This window comes from Protomyctophum bolini (assembly GCF_963924005.1).
Source record: "Protomyctophum bolini genome assembly, chromosome: 1".
NCBI classification, from domain to species: Eukaryota; Metazoa; Chordata; class Actinopteri; order Myctophiformes; family Myctophidae; genus Protomyctophum; species Protomyctophum bolini.
In genome coordinates this window covers 10,704,614-10,728,494 of record NC_137862.1, presented here as the reverse complement: position 1 = coordinate 10,728,494, position 23,881 = coordinate 10,704,614, and the positions used below count along the sequence as shown (strand labels likewise).

Genomic DNA, 23,881 nt, shown 5'->3' with positions numbered 1-23,881 from the left:
TTTTGGGTAAAGCACATTGTTGTTGAAATGTGATAAACTTGCCTTGCCTTGCAAGAGAGAGAGATTTGTGTATGCATACTATGTGTACAGTATGTAAATAGTAAATACTGTAACGTGGACAAGACTGTGTGAGAGAGGAAGAGGGATTAAGAGAAAGAGAAAAGCACTGTCTCCAATATTGCCTAAATCACGCCGGTGTCCCTGTGTGTTGTGTGAAAGGAACAGAAACAGTATGTTTGTGCGTGTGTTCAGGCAAGTGTATGTTTCTGTGTGTGTGCACATATAGTGAGTGTGTGTGTATATGTGCATGTATGTGTGATTGTGCATGCAATGCATGCATGCATGTGCATGTATGTGTGTGCCTTCGCACATTGACTGGCTGTGGTCTGAGTTCCTGTCCTCCTCCCTCTCCCCCAAATGAGCAGAGGTGCCATAATCCTGTGAGGTGCAGCGTGGAGCAGGCAGGCTGAGGGATTAATGGTCCAGAAAGCTCACTCCCAGGAAGGATATGGAGACATGGCTTTGACTTCAGCCTCAAGGAATACATATACTGTAGTGTATATACCAGAGCGCAAAGGGCAAACATAACCATGGCAGCTTACAATGCCCCTTAAATCAGAAAGAGGTGGGCAAAAAGCTGGTAACAGACAGACGGACGGACGCACACACACACGGACGGAGTGCAAAACATACTCTCTCCCTATGCCTTCAGCCTGGTGGAGACAATAAAACGTGTGTATAGCGGGTTACGCAGGGAAGCTGTTAATATACTTCAATTAAAGTCAATGGTTTTTTGGGGCATTTTATTTAGAAGTTTCAGTCTGAAACAGAAGCATGTGTGTTTCTGAACCAATCAGAGCATCGCATCCCTTTAGTATCCGACGCTACATCCGCATCGAATCTGTTTGTTTACAAGACGAAGTGAGAGAAAGACGGGCAGCTCAGCATGTTTGCTACGTGTGGCTTATTTCTAACCTATAATGTTTTCAGATACATATTTTAGCATGCTGATTAAGTTTAAAATGAGTAATACACTGTCTGGAGTGGATGTCATCTTGAATGAGATTAAAAATAGAGTAGTTCTGTAATCATAACTAGCTTAGTGTTTGGAGGAACGTGCAGCAATAGGAATCAAATTGGTGAATGAAATCAAGATTCTTTGGGCGGTGTTACGTAATCACGCATAACGTTTTTGTTCAAAGGAAGTACCGTAATTATATTTTGATTTTATGGGCTTTTGATATAAAAATACACAAATTTAAAATGTCCCTTTGTTTTGGCATTTATTGTTAGGTTCCCATATGATGACGACGGATATGCTCTAAAAGTGTGAAAACCTTTTCATTTCAGTACATCTTAAACTAAACCTTTAGGTTGTTCTGGTAGAATAAGAAGAAGATATTTCATTTTTCGTGGAAAGTCTATTTATTGATGACTAACCCATCCCTCTGCCAACGTTATGCAATAAATAATAATTTGAGATATGCCAAGAGACCATGCCAACAGTTCCCTCGATAAATATATTTGATCTTATCTTATCTAAATTATTTCACTATGTGTCAGCAGTCAAGATACACAGACAGACACCCAGCAGACAGCATGTGGGTCCGATTCATAATAATAATAATTATAATAATGTTATAAATGTTACAAGAAGCAAGAGATACGAGTCAAAGAAACCCTTGGCCTTTATGATGGCAAACACTAGTATTTAACTTCCACTACACATTCTTATACAGCTACCTGTATACGAACACATGTGTCAGACCACTTGAACGGATGCCAGTCTTGCCAGACACCTTCTCTGCACAGGTGGATAGGACTTTAAACTGGGGGCATACGTTAATCCGACGTAGCAGTAGTCCGACTCACCCGTGGCTCCGACATACGTTGCCGGTTAAGACTCACCCGTGAGGTTAGGGTTTGGAGTAGGGTGTCGGACTATTGTGTGTGGGACTGTTATGACGCCGGACCAAAGATATGCACCCCTTTAAACTGGGACCAATTCAGGACTCACTGTACATCTCAATCAAGACTTTGGGAGGCACTGAGACAGGGGGGAAAAAAGCCCAAGGTAGCTAGAAGCGGCACGCACGGGGTGTCAGTCAATCTGCATCTCCAGTCAAACTGCTGTTACAGTAAAGGTGATAATCAAAGGCTCCTATAATGATTCCAACTGTGTGCTTTGTATGGAACTCATGGATTGGTAGCAGGGTAGGACAGCTAATATCATCCAAACATAGCATACGGCTAGAAGCCTGCCAGGTCTGGTGCACACTGCACAGTGATACGTGGCCTTTTTCCAGACATTGTTAGAATATATACGTATGGCAGCGCCAAAAGTCCTATTGGATCAACTGAGTTTTGTCTTATTTTATCCTCTTACTGCATGCAATGTTAATTTATCAATTTGTAAATAACCTAAGACATATTATCTACACTGAATGCATGGAGACAATGGAAATACACCACAAGAGACCACAATGGAGTCCACGTACCTTGCCTGCTTTGTCTGCACTGCGCTCTGAGCTGTAGAGCTGCTCACAATCAGAGGCAGGCAGAAGAACAGAAAGAGAAACAGAAGGAGTAGGGGAAAGGACAGGAGAAAAACATGCTTGGTTTTTAACGGAAAACAAGCAGGAGAGAAACCAGGCATTCAGTAGAGCACTGTTTTCCAAACACTGAGTCGGGACCCATTTGTGGGTCACGGACACATTTTTATAGGTCCCTATATTATTTTGTTTGTTTCCAACATTTTTTTAAATATTATTTCAAAACATTTCCAAAAAAGCATTTTTTTCCATTTGTAGTAATTTCATAAAGAAAAATCTAAGAAATTCCATAAATTAGTATTGGAAATAGCTGATCCACTGTACAAGCTCACAATGTGGGCTGTGAGCTTGTACATCTGCTATTTGCACTAGTTTGGGTCCCGGGCAAACGGTAATGTTGCTTTTGAGTCTTGAGCTGAAATGCTTGGGAACCACTGACTGCAGTAGAGGGTTGGCACTAGAGAGAATAACTCACCTTATCCACACAGTCATCAAAGAAGGCCAGGCTGGCATCTTTGTCACTGACGAAGGAGCATTCCTCGATGAAGCGGATGAACATCTGGGTTTTGGTCATCAGAGAGTAGAACTTCTGGTGGGAGCGGTCGCGACTCTTCAGGAATCCTGATGGGTGGTAGGGGGTGGGGGGAGAGGGTTACATACTACACACCTTATTCCCCCCAACAGAGTGACAATTATTTCCCTTCTTCAACCTTCTCCCCGTACCAGAAGAGTGTTCGGGATGTAAAAAAAAATCGTTCTTTTTTTGTATAGCCTATAGACAGCAAGCAATGGGTAAAACGCTCCAAAACATATTTAGTCTCTGTGACACATCTAGGGGCCGCAAACTGCATTCAAAGATTTAGCTAGAAGCTTTGTCATTGGTCGATTTGTCTGTCTACTTCCTGATTGGTTAGTAATTTCGTCCGGGCTTTTTTTGACCAATGCAAAGCTTCTAGGAACATCTTTGAATGCAGATTGCCCCTAGATGTGTCATAGACACTACATTTTTTTGGGGAGCGTTTCACTCATTGTTGTCTGAATATATAAAAAAAAAAAAGAAAAGTCATTACATTTTGACATATTATTGCTTATAGCTACTTTAACCCCAACCTCAACCATATATTATACATTCAGCAGCACAACCACATGTTATATATTCTTTTGGAATGGCACGGAAATGTATGCTACATATAGGCCTACTGTAGCATACATTTCTATGCCATTACAAAATAATATTTGGAAAATTAGCACATTTTCTAGGCATTTTCTTGTCCACTATTGACTTTTCCAATGTGAAATGTGCTATTCAAACAAAATATATTACACAGTCATACATTGATTGTTAAAGAGGAGCCCAGCTAAGAGCGAATTTACATCCATTTGCGACATAATCTCTCAAGAACAGATTCCGAGCTGCGCTACTGAATCTGTCAGCAGAGGCATTCAGAACATGTATACATTGTTGATTGTTGTTGTTAGATAATAGTATGTGTAATCACTCATAATTCAAAACTTAAACAAATCATCTACAAGTTCCTCCTTTACAAGAAGCCCTAAGGGCTCTTCCCGAAATGTCTAATATGTAATATAATCATTTTAGATGATAAAAAATCATTAGTCAATCGACCCTGTGTCACATTTGTCTTGTTCTGGACAACGCAGCCAACTAGGTGTTATTAGGTTGATTAGGGAGTTACAACAAGATGGTGAATGGCTTCCCTAACGTGCATTGAAAGCAGCTGCAGTGAGTAATGGGCCAATGGTGCCATGGGACGGACAGCAGGATGAATGGCTATTGGCTCGGTGTGCGGCAATGTAAGCCAAGCACCAGGTCGTGTGTCCCTGCCAGGTCACGTGTCCCTGCTGAGTAACGCTTCGCTAGAACTGACGGAAACACCAAACCTAGCACACAATCCTAAACAAGATACACACGCAGCACGCACACATTACAACTATTACCACCTGTGTGCACTGTGCAATGATTTGACCTAACAGCTGAACAGTAAGGCCACCTGACATGCCACCAATGGCGTTATAAATTCACTGGCAGCTCCTGCTGCGAATGTTGTGTAACTGTCACGCTGAGTGCGTTTCAGAGCACCGTGCTCTCTGCTCTGAGTTAAGTGTCTGAACAGTATAGAAATGGCAGATGTGGCTAAATGCAACATTTGCATTTGTGGTTTGGATTCTATTATCCAACATATATTCTGTAACAGTAGCAGAAAGCTAAATATCAGAACCCATGAAATACATTTTAGGCGAACAACTCTGTTGATCACAGTCAAGAATACATAGCAGAATGGTTGTAAAACTTATGGTCTGTCTAAGTTTGAAGTGTGACAGTTGCAGTTGGCTATTGTTGAGCGCTCTGACATGTAGTACAGCAGAAGGCTCGTAAATCCATGTAAATCGCCAGAGCAAATTTATGAACGCACCTGACCTACAAATACAAAAGACTCACATCCAAGTTGATATACAGTATGTATGTCAAAGACTGCAGCTGATGGTAAAGAGCATTACTTTTCATACTAACTGAGGGAAATGTCTTGATCACTGTACTAGATTTGTGTGAGGCACAGTCAAATTGAAAAGCTGTATGAAAAAGTGTACACTGCATAATTAACCCATGTGGGTTCCCGTCCTAAATAAAGTTTGGCTTTTTCTTAAATAAACAGAATGTTTCTCCTTAAAATATCCATACCTTGAACCACCTTGGTCAGGCCTTAAAACCCATTTTGGGCGGGAACCCCTTTTGGTGTTAGCATCATGTTATGCTTTAGCTATTGAAAAATAGCAGATCTACAAGCTCATAGCGCGCCACCGAGTGGCAGCTACGAGCTTGTACGTAGGTCTGCTATTTTTGAAAAATAGAAGAACGACTGACATAGAAACATAGCTTTTTCAGAAAACTGTCAGGATGTAGAAGACATTTTTAGAATCTGATCTCAGGTCAGAATGGGTTCTATTAATCACCACCTGTCTCTTCACATAATACCTTCACTGCAATGCTCTCCTCAAATAACAAGTTATACCCATTCCTATTGGGGCTATATATCATAAACACTCATATTGGACATGACCTTGGCTACGGCTCTCCTCCCGCGGAGCAGCGATGACATCAACCTAACACATTTCAGCTGTGATTTCAGCCACTTCCGTAGCAGGCCACAAGTAACCCTAAAGAAGCATTTCACTGCTGCAGAACTATAGCGAGCTAGCAAATCTTTTCCAGGATGGAAAACAGCCTTGAACCCAAATCCCCTTCAAATCCCAGTGTTCCTCCCCAAACTGTTTGCGTGTGTGTTTACTTGGAGGGGAGTCAGTCATGTATTAAACACCATCTGGGTTTGAGAAGCTGGCTGGCCAGCTGGACTGAACGGATAGGGAAGGTACTGACACAGACAGACCCAATATGTCTAGTGATGATGGACAGAATGCTGGAATGCTTTGTGGGTTCTGATTTAACCAGGGTTCCCACACATTTTTACCAATTCATTTCCAAAACTTTTCCATAAAACTTCTAGAATATTTAACCCAATGTCCAGGCCTATATAACAATCATTCAGCAAAAATAAAGCATAGAATATAGAATGGTATAATTCCATTCCAAATTCCGTGCCAATTTCTTTACTACACCACTTGGTGGGCATAGGGCATAGGATCACGCTGCAGCACGTTGTGACTGTGAGCTTGTAGATCTGTTATTTTTGTCACATCCACTACATTCAATGACGTATCCCGTTCAGCAAAGAAATGTTACTACAGTGTAATGTTATACAATCATGTTTTAGAAAATATTTTTTTATTAACTAAATCAATTGCTAAAAACAATGGCATATCAAAAAAAAGAATTCCAGGACCTTTGATAAATTCCTAACCTTTTCTAGGACTGAAAAATGTATATTCTTTCCTCATTTCAAAATATTTCCAGGAATTTCATGACCGTGGGAATTCCCTGTTAAACATTTGTGAGCTTTTTTGGGTCAGTGTAAAGTAGGATGTTGCACAAGAGGAAGTACCATAGGAACTCTTGTACAGTATAATAAATACTGACATACATAATACAGTATGTATATGGTAGTCATAGCCTACAGTAGTTATAGTCCCAAAATGAAAAACATCGGCGGAAAGCAAAGCAAACAGCAATTGACTCAGATCTCCATTGCTACATCAAGTTACTGTACACAACGTGACTCAGCATAGAGCCAGAAAACAAGTTAACACAAAACAGATCAAGATCCTCAAAACAGTGGTAACAATGGTGGTACTGTACAACAGTGGTTCTCAAACTGGGGGTCGGGATCCACAGGGGGATCCGCAAATTGTGCAACATTGTTTTCTCACTCAAAGCAAAGCAAAGTTCTTTGTTTACCCAGAGAAGTGGACTAAGCTCGAGATGCTTGTTTACAGCCACACCCTGCTCATAGAACATTTCATGGTAGGGGTTCAATGCCTTGCTCAAGGGCACTTCAGCGGTGGTAATTTGAATGTGCCGGTCCGGGGATTCGAACTGGCGACCTTCCGGTATCAAGACCGCTCCGCAAACCGTTCGGCCACCGCTGCCACACGACAGTAAACAAACCAACATATAGTCTAAGTGTACTGTATACACAGGGTATCTGCACCTTTCTTTTAGGACCCCTTTTTTCCAAAAAACTAGTAAGAAAGAGGCAAACAACTGTGACGTTGTAGATCATGAATATGGTAGTCATATTATTTTGGGTAAGTTTGGCAACATTTGCAGCACAGTGTATTTCTTTGAGAGGCCAACTCCAAACTTATTTTGACGATGAATTAAGACATTGAGCCTGTGTACCTTGTGAGTCAAAGAGCGAGCTGGCGTCTGTGGCTTTCTCGGAAGGTGCCTGGGTGATGGGTCGCAGGTAGGAGCGGTAGCCCTTCAAAATGGCTGCCATGAAGCGCAGGAAGGCTTCCTGGATCTCCAGCTCCAATGTGTGGAGGCTCTTACCGCAGCTCAGTTCTGAGGAGTCGCTCATGCTCAGGTCCAGAAGACCATCTGGTCTGAGTTGTCCTAAAGTATAAGTTTATGAACCATGTGTTATTGCTAAGGAATGTCAACCCTGTCTTTTTGTCAGCTCACATGCATTACCTCATTCATTACTTGTATATGCCCTCTTCCCAGTCAATGGGGACTCTGATCAGGCTGCATGAAACCATGTTTTATTCTAAATTATCTTCTAGAAACTTCGTTTTGTAAATGTGAACTGTATTGTCCACATGATGTATTCTAATGTTTGAACAGTTTGATCAATAGCAATAAGTACATGATAAAACCCTAACAACATGCAGAGTAAAATCCTTAGGGGTCCGTTTGGTTTCACTCAACTTAATTAACTGTGTGACCGCTTAAGGGAGCAACATTTATAGCAACCTCTCTCTCCACACTTTTGAGCAGTCCAGTACTTACCATCAACCAGCTGCTGGTAGAGATTACTCAGCACAAGCATGAGGTTTTTGCACGCTTTCTTTGGCAGAATCTTCCATGTCACTGTGCGCTTATCATCATTGCTGGACGGAAAGAAAAGAAAAACACACAAGTGTGCAGTGAGCACACAGGCTCATAGGCCAAATAGGCTCATAGGCCAAAAGCAACATGGGTTTGGGGCCGGGAGTAGTTGGGACCACCTCAGAGCAACATAGCCCGCTGCCTGACTGGCTGCCAGGCCATGAGGCCACAAAGATGTCAACCATTACTGAACGGACCCAACACTGCAGAAAACTGCCTTTAAAATGTAAAAGAAATAATTTGTTTAATTTACCTGATACTATTTAAATAACTATGGGTTACTAGCATGACCCTGGTTCTTATATATTATGATATTATTATATATATTATATACACTCCAGACAATTCTATTTGCTGCTTCAAGCTTATGGTCAACGGAGACCAGAATAAGAACCATTTCACTAAATGAGCTAGCAGTTTGTCAGCCCCCCCCAAACATAGGTTAGAGAAAGGAGAGGGGAGAGGAAATAGAGTTGAGGGAGATTTTCTTCGGCATGCACTGTACTGTACTTCATTGCCACAGTGAACCGAAGAGCATTAAACGCTTTATACATGATACAATATCCATTATAACAAGTCAACAGTGCAGATCGACAGACTAACTTCTGCATAAATGGCATCGTCGTTTTGAGAACAGCTCGCCGAATTAATTTCATAAACTGCGGCGCTCACTGGAAGATGGTGTTGGTGTCCAGGTCCACACAGCTGACGTCTGGCGGGGGGTCGTAGAGGTCAAAATAACGCGAGTCCAAACCCACGATGAAAGGACAGGGGGCGCTGAGCACGTCCGCCAGCGCCAAGGGACACAGGGGGATGTACGGACACGGCCAGTGGAAGGGGAAGATCATCTGAGAGAGAGACACATAAGGGGTTTTACTATTAGTGACTTGAATTAAATGAAATACAATAAACGCCATTTTACTAGTGTTTTTCCATAGAAACAAATAAGAGCGGGTGTGCAACAGTGCATATACATCATGTATGATGTAGTATATGCACGGATGTCGGATTGCCGTCTTGTCTTTCATAAAAGAGTTGAGATTTAGGATGTCCATAATTCTCTCATTTCTCAACTGTTTCTACAGTATAGGCCTATTCATACTCCAGTTTTAGGTGATGAGATGGTCACCTCATCACCTAAAACTGGGAGTATGAATAGTACTTACCGGTATCCCTGCACCACCCAGACGCCCCCTAAACACCCTGCCTGAGTTACTTACAGACACCAGAGCCTCTGTGACACTGGTCAGCACGGCCGGCCGTAACGAATGGACCAGGATCTTATGTTCCGTTACAGCAAACACCAGTAAGGTGACAGCATTCTCTGGGCCGAGGTTCTGGAGCAACGTGGAGAACCGACCACCACTGCAACAAAGAACACACAAAACAACAAAACTCCAATTCACATGTTGGTTGGTGTTATAGAATGTCGAGGAAGTGAAAATGTAACCCAGACTAAGACACATGCATGTTTCACAAGTTACACTAAATTTCGAAAGCATTTGAAAATATATGTTGGCCGCTTAAACGCTTGGCCGCTTAAAATATATTGTCTCCATTATAGGTGTCTAGAGTGTCTAAAATATGTATAATATTTTATAATACATTATATTGGAAAAAGAACCACCGCTCATCCGCTGAAAAAAACTTAAGAGAGGTGCTGGAGCCACAAAGGGAACATAATACTTTATATTAAAATGACAGAAACTGTATGTTTGTGTATGGAGAAATGGAGTCTTACCTCAGAGGTAAAGGAGAAGACACTGGCTGGCTCAACATTAAACTGTCGTGAGGGGATAGCTGATGGGAAAGTTCAAAAGTTGACAGGTTCAAAGCCCTGGGCAGATCAAATTGTCCATGGCAATAAACTCGCAACTCTTTTGCTGAGAGCACCAATTATGCAGTCATTATAATCATTCCAACCAGCACCTTATGCAGAGAAATTACAGTGCCCTGAGGCTACACATACTTTATACTCTTTCTTTTCAACAGGCCCACATTGCATACAATGTGCTGCTTCAGTATAATTTTATCTTAGTGCAAAATACAACAAACATACTGACAGCAACACAGAACAATAACCTAGAATGTGTACAATTATTTACAAATTGTTTGTACGTATGAGCACAAAATAAATGGACAAAAGGACATACAGAAGAATGTGGGGTTTTTTTTACTCAGAATTAAATGCATAATTAGCCACCTAAACGTACCTGAACCAGTATGCGGGGCCTCTGTGAGGAAGGGAAGGGAACTTTGTGCATAAAATGAGAGATGTGTCTGAAAGTAAGCAGAATTAGGAGGATATGAAGATAAAAATAACAGTGGTGGGCGCTCGGAGCGGCGGAATCATCTATCAATGTACAGTAGTGTGTTAGAAGAGGCAGTAAAGCGTGGTTAGTATGGAACAAAGTAAATGTCAGCAAGAGATGTCTAATGTGACTTTAATCAACCTGACGCAGCTCTACAGTCTCCTCCAAAGGATTACGTATTTTGATCAGGGGGAAAAAAGAAATCCTCCAGATTTATAGAGTAAGTAGCTTGTCAGTTTTCATCATCTAGTCTAGTGTTTCCATGACGTCACGGGTGCCAATCCGACTCACAGCCTACGTATATGTTACAGTACATGCAATCTGTTCTCTCTCCACCATCTCTTTCCTGCCATCCTTTCCTACTCTGTTCAATGGGGAAAAAACCAAAGCCTTTAAATAAAAAATAAAAGACGGAGATGCTCACTTCTCAATGGGCAGGGCATGTGGGCCAGATATGGAGTAGCGATAGAGGAATGTGAGGAACTTGCGGAAGGCGTCAAAGAAGGGCCAGTGAGAGAGCAGGCAGATGCACTTAATGGTGTGGACGGTGCGCATGTCGGATGCTGTGGCACTGCTGGTGGCAGCCGAAGCCGTGGCATTGTGCAAAGCCTGCTTCTGGGGCTCTGGAGCCAGCAGGCCCATCTGAGAGCGCTGCTTGTCAGAGAGGCACTCCTTGGGGTAGGGCTCGTAGAACTGAATGGCAGCACCGTACACCTGCAACAAAGGACAACATGGAAAGCTGAACACTCAGCCCATTTGAACCGATTGAAATAAGCTAACTGGGCCATGATGTGGAACAGACAAGACTCTGATTCACTGAAATAAGCCATGCATGAAGAAGTTGTTCAAGAGACAGAACCCACAGTCGGCACAGAATGAGAATGATAAAAATTGTCTGTTTGACCTTGATCAGTCTTGAATGCTGCAGTTGCTGCACGCAGTGCCAGCCAGCTACTCTGGGCAAACAAGTGGGGCTTTATAGCTACAGTATCTGCCAGTAAGCAGTAGGACAGCCAGATCTCCTCTTCTTCCTTATTAATCAAAATGTTTCCCAACTTGGGGCTGGCAACAATCTGGGGTGGAAGACTGGGAGACCCTGAGGCCTTTTCTGTTTTGAGGCAGTAACATCTTTTGTATAATGTATGTTGCAGAATCCATTCACATTTTCATGACAATTTCTAAATGAGGCCTTGCTTTAATGTTGTTATATTATTGTGACATCTTATTTTAAGAGGGAGTCATGTGCGTTATCAGCAGAGGGCCAGGGGGGCCCTGTCTGACCTTAACCAGGAACAGACAAACAGAGCTCACCTAACTGCTCACAGCAGCAAACTGTCCTCCTGCTTGCTACAGCAGACACACACATTCAGCTACACTCACTTGTACAGTCTGAACACATACAGAACACTCAACCTGAAGATTCCTCTCACACGCAAGCATCAGCAGGTCTGACATCAGCCAGTCTTTTTTGATTTGTCTTGTGAAAACCCACACATTCACTGACTGCTGTCTAAACAGCAAGGGGCTTTGGGTGATGTTTGCTTTTCATTTACAAAGATATTACACCACAACATCAGCACAGATATGTATCAACATGGTCTTATCTCGATGGCCCACTTTTCAAGCCCCGATCTCCAAGTACAGGAATGAGAGGTTGGAGGATCAGACAGGGAAGCCACAACTAACAGTTAAACACCTGAATAAATGTATTGAGGGATGAGTGCATAAAGTCTTCGGAAGGTATAGGGGTATACTGTATAGTAGGTCCATTAATGGTATTATGTGTATTATTAACTTTACATAATTTAGGACTGCTCAAATTATTAGAAGGTAATGCCGCATTTTAATCTTGACAGACGATCACAGGCTCTGGGAAAGGTGGGGGTTTCATGGTGAAAGCAGGGATTCAGCAAACAGTTAGGCCTACAGTAGGAGCACCTATTTCCAGGGGTTGAGAATTTGAGATTGAACGTAGACCTGGCTGTCTGTGTGTGTACATAACATATCTGTCTATATACAGACGGCCCATTTTTCACCATAGCTATGTCTACAGTTTATCTATCTCTGTATGTGCGTGCGTGCATGCGTGTTTGTGTGCGTGCGTGCGTGGGTGGGTGGGTGGGTGCGTGGGTGCGTGCGCATGTGCATGTGTGTGCATGCATGCGTGCGTGTGTGTCGCACAAATAGTGCTAGTAGTTAGGCCACATACCACACAGGCTCTAATTAGGGTGACAATAATAATTCAGCCCCTCAAACCAGTTCCCCTAAATCAATGTACACGTTCGTCAAGCTCATGCGCGGCCATTCATACACGCACACATGTACTGTATATGCACCATAGGGGCCGCATACAGGCAGCGACTGATTGACAAACATCAGCCCCAGTGCTGAATTCAGACATGCAGTACATTTGTTCATGTTTTCTGATTGGTTAGGTGAGCAGCGCATGAAAAGAACATGATAAACATCTATGCGACCACTGAAAACTAGGATTGTTATTTTAATTCTAAAACCGGGACAATTTCATAGTGAATGTTGAAAACCAGGACATATTAGTATTTTAGAGATATTTGTTGAGACTGCTTGAAACCAGGACAGTCCCAGACAAACTGGGACGTCTGGTCACCCTAACTCTAATGCCAGACAGCGAGAGTACACACGTCTGATTCTGGGCCAGTCCGACCATTAGCTGCATGTCACTCTGCTGCTCTTTGTCTGCATGTCCTCTCTCTCACTCTAACTATCTGAATAAAGCATGGCAATGCCAAAAATAAATCTTAAGTAGTGCAGTACCCTTTTCCACTGAATACTTATGTCTGAACTCTTCCAAAGTTAAAACAATAGTATTGTGAATTTGTGTGTGCGCGTGCGTGCGTGCGTGTGTGTGTGTGTGTGCGTGCGTGCACAACGCACATGAATATGTATGCCATTGCCTGACCCAGTTTCCATCCTGGCATGCTACATTGTTTTGTTTCTGTTCCATTCTAGCAGCCTGTTGTCAGCTGTTGAACCAGCAGTTATTGCGAAATCAGTGAGCACTTACTATGAGACCTAGCAGATCATGTCTGTCTGTCTGTGTGTGTGTGTCTGTCCCGCTTTTGTGCCCATATATGGAGCTGAGTGATTTGTTTGTGATAGATGCAAGTGTCTGTCCCGCTGTTACGTCACCATGACTCAGCCATAACCATATAAGGAGTCCCCAAAGCAGCTATACGTCCAAAACCCAAATATGTACGAGCTCCGTTCGCTTCCTGCGTTTGCGCGTCTTACTCGTACTGACTGTTAAGGCCCCATTTAGACTGCAGTCACATGCTGTCAAATCTGATTCAAATCTGATTTATTTCTCAAATCTGATCTTTTGGCCCGACCATTCACACATTCACACTGCATTTGCAAGTGATCAGATCGGATCTGTCGCAGATCTGTGTGTTCAGACTAGCTAGCAGCCAAATCCAAATTGGAATCCAATTTGTTTAAATAAGTCTAAACACAAACAAGTCACATGATTTAGATCAGGTTGTTGCATTCAGACTGAGACAGATGTCCTCAAATCAGATTGAACCTCTGAATGTGAATGTAAAAATCTGATTCTATGTGACCTGTCTGCATTTACACTGGCAGCCAAATCCAGCCTGAATCAGATCTGAGCCACATCCAGATTGGAATCTGATTTGTTTAAATGAGTCATATGTGACATGTTGAATCTCGATGTGGCACAGATCTGATTCAGGCTAGATTTGAATGTATTTGCCAATGTAAATGGGGCCTTATTTAAACAAATCAGATTTCAGTCTTGATGTTCAGGCTAGATTCAGGCTAGATTTGGCTGCCAGTATATCCATGTTTGATTATTGTTTGGCTTCACATTGATTTTCTGACAACACAGCTAGTAAAAGCATGTTTATCGTTAAATGTTGTAAGAAGTAGCTTCAATGCAGTTGGCTTAGCGTAACTACTTCTCGCTGATCATTGGTCTCCGCTCAGCTATTTTCAGCGCAGAGTAATAGTTTAGTTAACTACATGTTCATGCAGAGCAGCTTCCCCAACACTGCAGGGTAGCCTACATTTATGCTGTTAATTATGACACAATCAGGAGGATATTCCACTGGGGCATATGCTTTGAACCTCTTCTCTTATATTTTCAGAAAGGTTTCTTACAATGAAAAGATGCTAACCACTTTGGAGAACATCACTGGATTGTACGGGGATTTGTTTGTAGAATGCATTCATTCTTATTCATTGTTATGTCAGGATGTCACATGTCACATTGGACTGTGACCATGCAGTGTATAATACATGGACTAATGCATGGACTCTATGGTCTAATAGAGCTTCAGAGAGAGAGAGAGACATGAAGGGAGAGAGATAAACAAACAGCAACACGTGTGTCCCTGTATCTCACCTTCTCCCCAGAAGCTCCGGTCAGAACAAACGTGGAGAAGACGGGGAGAGAGTATTTGGTCTGGGCAGGCCAGCACTCGATAGTGGCCCCCATGGGCAGACAGAACAGAGGGACAGACTCTGGCAGTGGGAAGGACTCATAGTCCTCCTCTGGATATCTGCTGAACAAACCTAGAGAGAGGGGCGAACACCAAGAGAGGATTATTTATTACCACTCTATTATTACAACTTCATTCCCTGACGTTCACAGAGTGCAAACACTCCCCTGTGATTACTGCGTTAAGAGACCAATTCAATGTGTCAACTCTGTAATTATTAGCAGTTGCGGGAATAACGGTTAATAAAAAACACCTCTGTATAATGATTTGCTTTGCATTCCTCAGCCTTTAGTAACAGGAATAATAAAAACCCTGTCGAAAATATGTATTTCTATAAAACAATTTATAGTGTTGTATGTTTTAATGTCAGAGTACCCATTCAGTCCCATATACAGTATGAAAAAACACCTCTATAATGATTTGTTTTGCATTCCTCAGCCTTTAGTAACAGGAATAATACCAGTAAGACGCGCAAACGCGGGAAGCGAACGCAGCTGAGACCCTGCAGATCATGTCTGTCTGTCTGTCTGTGTGTCTGTCCCGCTGTTACTGTATATGTGGACCTGGCCCCTTTTGTGCCCATATATGGAGCTGATGATGCAACACACTCCATATTTGGACGTATAGCGGGACAGACAGACACACACACAGACAGACATGATCTGCTACAGTAGGTCTCATAGTAAGTGCTCACTGCGTTCGCAAAAAACCCTGTCGAGAATATGTATTTATATAAAACAATTTATAGTGTTGTATGTTTTAATGTCAGAGTACCCATTCAGTCCCATATACAGTATGCGCATGAACATATATGGGCATAGAGGTCAGATCCGTGGCTCTGGACAGCCGGATCTCCATTTATGCCTTTATATGGGCATATCGGGTTTGTCTATGGTTATGTCTGAGTCATAGTGACATGCCTATAAATGGGCATATTGGGTTTGTTTATGGTTTTGTCTGAGTCATAGTGACATGCCTATAAATGGGCATATTGGGTTTGTTTATGGTTTTGTCTGAGTCATAGTGACATGCCTATAAATGGGCATATTGGGTTTGTTTATGGTTTTGTCTGAGTCATAGTGACATGCCTATAAATGGGCATATCGGGTTTGTCTATGGTCATGTCTGAGTCATAGTGACCTGTCCGTAGGTGTGAGGGCTGTGAGCCGATCGGACCACTATGCCCATACATAGTGATCTCTGTATCATTCTGTCAGTCAGTCCTTATCCCTTTTATGAGCTTTTATGGAGATCGCTGATGTCATCAGTATATGCCCATATATGGGAATGTCCCCTTTTGTGCCCATATATGGAGCTGACTGATTTGTTTGAGAAAAACTATATTGTTGCGAACGCAGTGATTGCGAACTCAGTGAGCACTTACTATGAGACCTAGCAGATCATGTCTGTGTGTCCGTGTGTGTGTCCCCCCTTTGTGCCCATATATGGAGCTGAGTGATTTGTTTGTCATTGATGCAACACACTCCATATTTGGACGTATAGCTGCTTTGGGGACTCCTTATATGGTTATGGCTGAGTCATGGTGAATTGTTATTGCAATTTACGATCTGCGTTCGCTTCCCGCGTTTGCGCGTCTTACTCGTGTACTATAAACTATATTGTGACACTAGGATCTAAGAATATCAGAGGAAATGACTGCATCTGCATACAATACTTGTGCTGAAAACCTCAACAGATTGAAATAAAAATAAGACGATGACTTATGGAGACAATACCGGCATGTAAAGTGCAACATCTCACACCTCAACAAGCTTAAACAGGCCTGGAGATGTCAGCACACGACAAGCAGTCTCATGGGCCCTCAAAGGCCACGTTGCTATACAGAACCCCACACTGACACCGTTTTTGTTGTTTTATTTTGTTTATAGCCCTGCTATTGGTGTGGCTTGGAAAATGCCATGCGGGTCAGTATGTCAGTTCATGTGTGCACCACTTTGCGTTGTTCCCAGACAAGATATCTTAAAAAATGACAAGATGCATTGCTATGGATTAATTTCTATTTGCTTATTAGCCCCTTTTCTCCCCAGTTTAGTCATCATTATGCCAATTAATTCCTCTCCACACACATGTCTGTGTGTTGCCACAGCTACTGTAGCCTACGGGCTCACCTGCCAGTGAGAAGCCCCCACCAGGAGGACCCTCCTACTTCTCCCACCCAACAGTCCCTGCTGACAGGTGCTGCCCCAGCCTAGCCTGACGCATATTCATTTTCATTTCTTTAATGATATCCGCATTTATCTTCTATTGCCAAATCTTTCCTCCCCCCCCCTGTTGCCCGTACAGGAGTAGTAACTTCAGTGACAAATGCTGTATATCAGCCTCCCTGCCTGGCTTCTCTCCCCCGAACACAAGCCAATTGTGTTCGTATAGAAACTTTGACAAAGTTTGACATAAACTGAGCTGTTAACCTCTTTGGCAGCCTTCCAAATCAGACCAACAACAACCACAGTACTTTACAACGATTTGTTGAAGATTTGTGAAACTTATCTGGTCAATACCTGTGATAATGGGGAACTAGGAGACAGGACAGCTTGTACTGTCCTACTTATTAAAGTATGTACACATTAATCACATGATGTGGCTGTGGCTGTTGCTCAGGAGGTATAGAGTGGCCATTTGGAAAGATTCCCAGTTCAATTTCCAGCTCTTTCTGGATTTTCTATTCTCAGTGAGCAAGACACAAAACCCCTAACCTCTCCAGATGAGGATGGTATACCGCATGGCTGCCTCCACCGTCGGTGTCTGAATACACATCTGTAAAGTGCTTTGGATAAAGGTGCTATAGAAATGCACACCATTTACATTTACTGTTCAAATCTATATCTAAAAAACAGCATTTTTTACTGTGTACTGTAAAACTGTAGACCCTCAGTGCATGTTCAGGTTTCATGCTGCACATATTTTACACTGACAACCTGTACAAGCTCTTCTACATACCGTGCAGAGTTGTAGGGGGTAAATAATTGATAGTGCACTGCACTGTCTGTAGCGGCAGATACAAACACCTGCTGAGATTACGCATATTCATTTTCATTTATTTAATGATATCCGCATTTATCTTCTATTGCCAAATCCCCCCCCCCCCCTGTTGCTTCATCCATTTCCTATCCTGGGTTGCTGACATTACATTACCACCATAGTTTAATTTATTTCTTATTATCAGAGGGAGAACATTGGAGGCCACTCACCTGCCTTGTAGGCTATCGTGTTGGTCTTAGCCACAGACTTCTTATAACACAGGTACACGGAAGATCCCCACTGAAAAAGACACAAAATGGTGTTAGAAAAGCCACATATTAATATTTTACATGTCGGGGGAAACTCTACGGTGCCATGGTTATAGAAGCTTTTTTAATAACTGTTCAGGGTGATGTTATCTTGGGGTCCACAATCTACTGTATGGCACTGTAGCTTAATGAATGCTGAGTGTTCAGTGTGATGTTATCGTAGGGCCAACACTGCTCTCTGCATGACACAGAAGTGGTAAGAAGCCCTTTGCCTTTAGAGGCTAAATTTATCTTTACAATAAATCATTCTGAAGTGTGCTCAGTAGAGCACAGACCTCCACCAAGGTGTCAGTTTGTCTATTAGGTGCTGCAGTGATTCTGACGGCACGCCATGTCCCCTTTTGGCCAATTATAACTGCATGATGCATAAGCCGACGTGTGTACAAAACAGAGTGTGACAAGTTAATCACTTCTTCTTGGGCTCATGACAAACCTTTAAAGTATTGTGGCGTTATGTTAATCTGCTCAGAAGTTATGTGCATTTCTGTGAATGTTTTTGTCAGCATGAAAAAGGTTCATCATTGGCCCAACCTTTAAATTCAATTCAATTCAATTCAAAGGGCTTTATTGGCATGAGAAAACATACGTTTACATTGCCAAAGCAACTGCTTTGCAAATCCCTTTATACTGTAACTTCTCAAGATAACAGACTATTCGAATATTCAAAACCTGTACAATAAGTAACAGACAAAAACATGCCAAGCTTTCTAAATATGATTTTTTTGTGTACTGTGTGTGCATGCGTGTGTGCGTGCGTGCGTTTAGGCCATTTCTGCTGTGTGCACTGTGCACCATTTGCAAGTCTCTGATGGTCTCTTTTTCAATCTCTCTCTCTCTCTCTCTCTCTCTCTCTCTCTCTGTCTCTCTCTACCCAGCTCCATTTCCTGGCTCACTCCCTCTAGGCTTACAAGACTTTTTATACACACGTGCAGCCTGCCACACACATGCATGCAAACACACACACAGTCAGAGGTTTTCTCATCGGACTGGCCCGCTCAACCCAATGATAAAAACAGACCCGGCTGACACAGCAAGGACACTTTTAGTGCAGCCGCCAGCCGGCCACGTCATGTATATCTAGTGTGTGTGTGTGTGTGTGTGTGTGTGTGTGTGTGTGTGTGGGAGAGATGGAGTAGAGTACTATAGCTAGGAGTTAAGAGGAAACCAGATAGCCTACAGGGAGAGAAAGGGGAAAAGTTAAGTGACTTGTTTTCTCTCATTGAAAAGACAGATTAATTAGCTTTTGATTCCACAAAACACACACTTGGGGAGAGAATATCCAGGGGTATTCAAATGCTTTTTGGGGCAGCTTTCTTTTGTGGTTTGTGCATCCTACCCACGATCTACAATCTGTCCCTCGCTACTTAAAAACAACTCAGCTGGAGAGTCGTGCAGAAAGGGCAAGATAGCTCTGGCAGTATCATTACACCAGAGGCATCTAATAGAAGAGTTGCGATATTGAGGGGGCATAAAACAGCCTCGCATGCACTCGCGTGAGCCCATAGACTCCAATGCATTCTGTAAACTTCCGGTTGTCCCCATGCTCAATAGAAGTCTATATGTAGAAGAGCCGCCATTGGACTGGCCCCATGAAGTGAACCGAGTTTGCGTAACTCTGTCTTACTCTATGGCTCTGCATTACACCATGTACTCTCCCCTTTCCTTTCCTTTCCTCTCTCTCAACCTTGCAGCCACCACTAATAGGTGTGCTATATACTGTATGTGTATGGTATACAGTATGTGACTGATTTGATTGCACGGCGGAAAGTCACTGTCACCAGCCCAGTACCACCGCATCATTTACATTTCTTATGGAAAAGTCGTGTCTGAGGGAAAGTATGACAATCCAATAAAACAAAGTTAGCATCCCACTTTTTAATGGACCAGTATGGTCACACACACACACACACACGCATGTGCGCGCGCACACACACACACACACACACACACACACACACACACACACACACACACACACACACACACACACACACACACACACGATCTCAGCTTTCCTGCCATGTGTCTCAACAAAGGAAATGATACCAGTGCCTGTCTGTCGATGGTATAGCAGTTAAGACATTCGCTTTGGGAACCACACCCAAATGGCCCGGGATCAAATCCTGTGATGGCTTTCATCCTGTGTGTTTCTCCTACATCCTGTCTGTCTGTCTGTCTGTCTGTCTGTCTGTCTGTCTGTCTGTCTGTCTGAATAAAGTATAGGGGTGCGGGGATGGAGGGTCGAGCCTATCAACCTCCATGTACTGTATCAACCAAACCTCAGAATAACGAGAGACGCTTCAGTGCTAATGATCTCCAGTCAAAGCTTCTGATAAAGCATGTGCGGAAACTGCCCAAAGCAAAGCATGTTGAGGTTGATACAGTATGTCCTTTTCTTTTTTTCAAAACCAACCAAAATCCCAATTTATATCAACTAAAGAAATTCATAATTGTGTAATCATCACTGATAACCAAATAGTCATTATTAGAAGTGGAAGATTTCTTGTGCACACACCCAGTAGGCCAAGTACCTTCCACCTACATATGTTTTATATTTTTTGAAATATTTAACTTTAATTTATATGAAGTCTGAGATCCACGAGCCATGTTGTAGTGAACCCTAGTGTTGTTGAAACAGGGTTTTTATGGATAATGACCTATTTGTGTAACAAAGTGGTCAAATCTAAAATTGCACTAGTAGACAGAGTAGCCTTGCCGAGCCATGAGGCCCATAGGGCAGGAGCCTATCTCCTGTTTCTGTAGCGTGAGGCAGCTTGATGTACAAGTACACCCCCTGGACATGACGCTAGTATGTCGCAGGACCCAATCCAACCCTTGATGCTGAGTGTCAAGCAGGGAGGCATTGGGTCCCATTTTTACAGTCTTTGGTATGACCCGGCCGGGGATTGAACCCCGACCTCCCAGTTTCAGGGCGGACACTCTAATTTCTAATAGTAGACAGAGGGTGTGCACAATCATTGAAACCTCACCATGCTGCTGTTGAGGTTCTTCTCCACCTTGCAGAAGGTGTGCGGCGGCGTCTCTCCCTTTCCAGGGATGATGATGCAGATGTCCGTGACGGCCAGGGCGGCGTACGTCTGGCCCTCGGGGGCCCGGCGGTAGGTGATGTAGATCCGCTGGGACGACGTACTGCTGATGTTGGCAGGACGACCGCAGGGCGTCGTCTGGATGAGGTGACAGCCCACCTTCAGCCGCTCCTTCCACTCATACAACACCCTGTAGAGGAGGATATAAATTGGTGTATATGCTAAGCATTCATTCGCGTAATTGTCGTTGACAATTGAGGGGTGGAATCCACTTGATTGTCCACCTCTGGTAAGGCATCATGCAACGGAAGCGGTTCATCTGTCAAACCATTTGGTGGGTGGGGAAACGGCCGTCAGTCAGTCACATAATTACTTGCGCAAGCAGAGTGCGCAAGTACTAGTTTTGCCCGGGACTCGTATGCACCGTCCCAGCATTTCCGATGTGTATGCACCGTCCCAGCAACTTTTACGCGTATGCACCCAGCAAATGACGTATTGACTACTTGTGCCTGATACGGCAGTGGTACCAGATTACATACATGTATACATGGGAGCATTACCTTTAATCCTCCCGACACTAAAACATATCGTCATTACGTCACCACCATTGAAAACCAATGGTTTTATCAGGCACAACTAGTCATTACGTAATTTACTGGGACGGTGCATACGCATTGAAAAAGCTGGGACGGTGCATACGCACCATTTATGGTCTACTAGTGTGCAACAAGCAAGTACTGTATGCACTCGACAGAGTGCAGTTCTAGTTACTTTATGTATTCAGAATTAGAAGCACTTTATTGCCAGGCATGGGGTATGGCATGCATTCCATAGTTTTGGAGCCAGAAGGGAGAAGAGTTTGGGACGTGTGGAGCGCTAGCTGTCCCGGCGTTTTTAGTGAAGGTACTTCCAGCTTCCCTGCGTTGGTTGATCTGAGTGAGCGGGAGGGTTTGTAGGGTTCGATCATACTTGCAAGATATGGGGGAGCATACCGTTGGTTGCTTTGAATGCAAGCATCAGAGTTTTGTATTCTGCGCGGGCAGCGACCGGGAGCCAACAACTTGAATTCACTAGTAATTCACTAACACTGGCAAAGTACGTAGACAAATACAGTAGAACTCCAAGTGACACTCCGGCAAAACACTTTTGGACATTATGGGTCATGCATGCATATACATACTGTAGTAGTCCCAGCACATACTTTTTGCTAACTTTAGCAATCTAAGTGGATGTATAAAATGTGATGGAAACGGGCTGAGACTCACATATGCCATTACCAATTCAACAAAAACAACCTTTAAGGACTGAAAGCATTGTACTGTAGGCTGCTGGACAGGCCTGTCACCTCTGACTGACACAAGCAGGTGGTGACAACACAGAACGGTGCTAACACCAGATCGACTGCAGACTAAATGCTTATCAAGCGCTTACACAGACAGAGGCTGTGTTCAGAGGGCCTCAGCAAACCGTATGTGCTGATAGTCCAAAGAGGCAGCACTTGCTGCTGATATGGCTAGTTCACAGGTTTTGGGGGGGTCGTGGCCCCCAGAGGGGACGCCAGTGGAAATCAAGGGAGCCAATGGACCGTTCCCTAAGCACCATCCCCCAATAGCGATGGTCCAATGCTAATTTAGCAACTGTTGCTTTTTGCCACACTCTGACACGCTCAATTAATAAAATGACCACCAGGATTAATTAATCTATTACGTTTTCCGCTTGCAAACCTTATTTTGAAGAGCCAAATATCTGTAACCGGGTGTTACAATGACATAATGCTGTGTGTGCGCATGGTGTATGTATTGGTGGTGTATAAATATTGTGAATATTTAGTTTCACTTTTTATAACTTTGATTTCACACTGGAAGGTTTGCCCAAATATGGAGATAACTGATCCATGTTTCTGTGGACGGTATAGACAACCTCTTGTTTCCAGCTCCAGAACACAATACACAAGGTGGTTCTTTTTACTGACAGTAGTTTCCCGGGAGGATGTAATGCGTGTGGAGGAACATGCACAGTGGAATTGGAATTGTATTACTTGAAGCTCATGGCCAAGCCAGAGGCACTGTGGAGCAATCAAACCCCACACACACTGTGTGTGATACTTTGCTGAAATACTCAGTGCCTTAAAAAATGTTAAAGGAACTCACCCTAGGTCGGTGAGCGGCGGCTTGTCGCGGCCCCGTCTGTAGCACACAAAGATCTGAGGCGCCATGAGGCCTCCGTTGTTGAGGTCGGCCGACAGGCCGCCGGGCGTGCTCTCGATGCAGGTGAAGCCCGGCGGCACCTCCTCGCCCAGCGAGCGGATCACCACCGCCACGTCCGTGATGGGCGCCTTAGGCCGCGCCGTCTTGTGGCACGCGTCGTCGAAGCGGACCGCCTGGTCCAGCGGCGTGGACGCATCCGTCAGTCCCGCCACCACAAAGTAGTCGGCTACGCGAGGGCCTTTGTCCTCCATCATCTCCCATCCCCGCTGGCCTCCTGCATGGCAAAGGTGGGATAAAGAAGGAGGTTGAAGGAAGGGAAGATGAGAGGGAAAACGATAGAAACATTAACAACGGGCGGTGTGTAAATATTATTTTGTGGTTAGAGGATGGGGACATTCCATAATATCAGAAAGTCATAAAGCTGAAATG

At 43.5% G+C, this 23,881-nt stretch overlaps 1 protein-coding gene across 6 annotated transcripts in view; it reads right to left on the bottom strand.

Annotated features, from left to right (window-relative positions):
• Positions 1 to 23,881, bottom strand: part of LOC308317438 (C-myc promoter-binding protein-like) — a 70,967-nt gene that overhangs the window by 30,627 nt on the left and 16,459 nt on the right. For 4 of the 6 annotated variants that reach the window (XR_013964257.1, XM_080766430.1, XM_080766433.1 and 1 more), the window contains exons 2-14: positions 23,396 to 23,726; positions 21,189 to 21,435; positions 18,100 to 18,169; positions 14,794 to 14,963; positions 10,816 to 11,105; positions 10,293 to 10,359; positions 9,821 to 9,879; positions 9,300 to 9,444; positions 8,752 to 8,927; positions 7,981 to 8,081; positions 7,369 to 7,584; positions 3,028 to 3,173; positions 2,499 to 2,537 (exon numbers count right to left, since the gene is read on the bottom strand). Coding sequence is in view for 5 of the 6 variants with exons in the window: in XM_080766430.1 (XP_080622556.1) it covers positions 2,499 to 2,537; positions 3,028 to 3,173; positions 7,369 to 7,584; positions 7,981 to 8,081; positions 8,752 to 8,927; positions 9,300 to 9,444; positions 9,821 to 9,879; positions 10,293 to 10,359; positions 10,816 to 11,105; positions 14,794 to 14,963; positions 18,100 to 18,169; positions 21,189 to 21,435; positions 23,396 to 23,706 (2,037 nt within the window). In the remaining variant the exon portion in view is untranslated. The remainder of the gene's footprint in view (positions 1 to 2,498; positions 2,538 to 3,027; positions 3,174 to 7,368; positions 7,585 to 7,980; positions 8,082 to 8,751; positions 8,928 to 9,299; positions 9,445 to 9,820; positions 9,880 to 10,292; positions 10,360 to 10,815; positions 11,106 to 14,793; positions 14,964 to 18,099; positions 18,170 to 21,188; positions 21,436 to 23,395; positions 23,727 to 23,881) is intronic. The other 2 variants (XM_080766432.1, XM_080766434.1) reach the window with 1 other exon arrangement.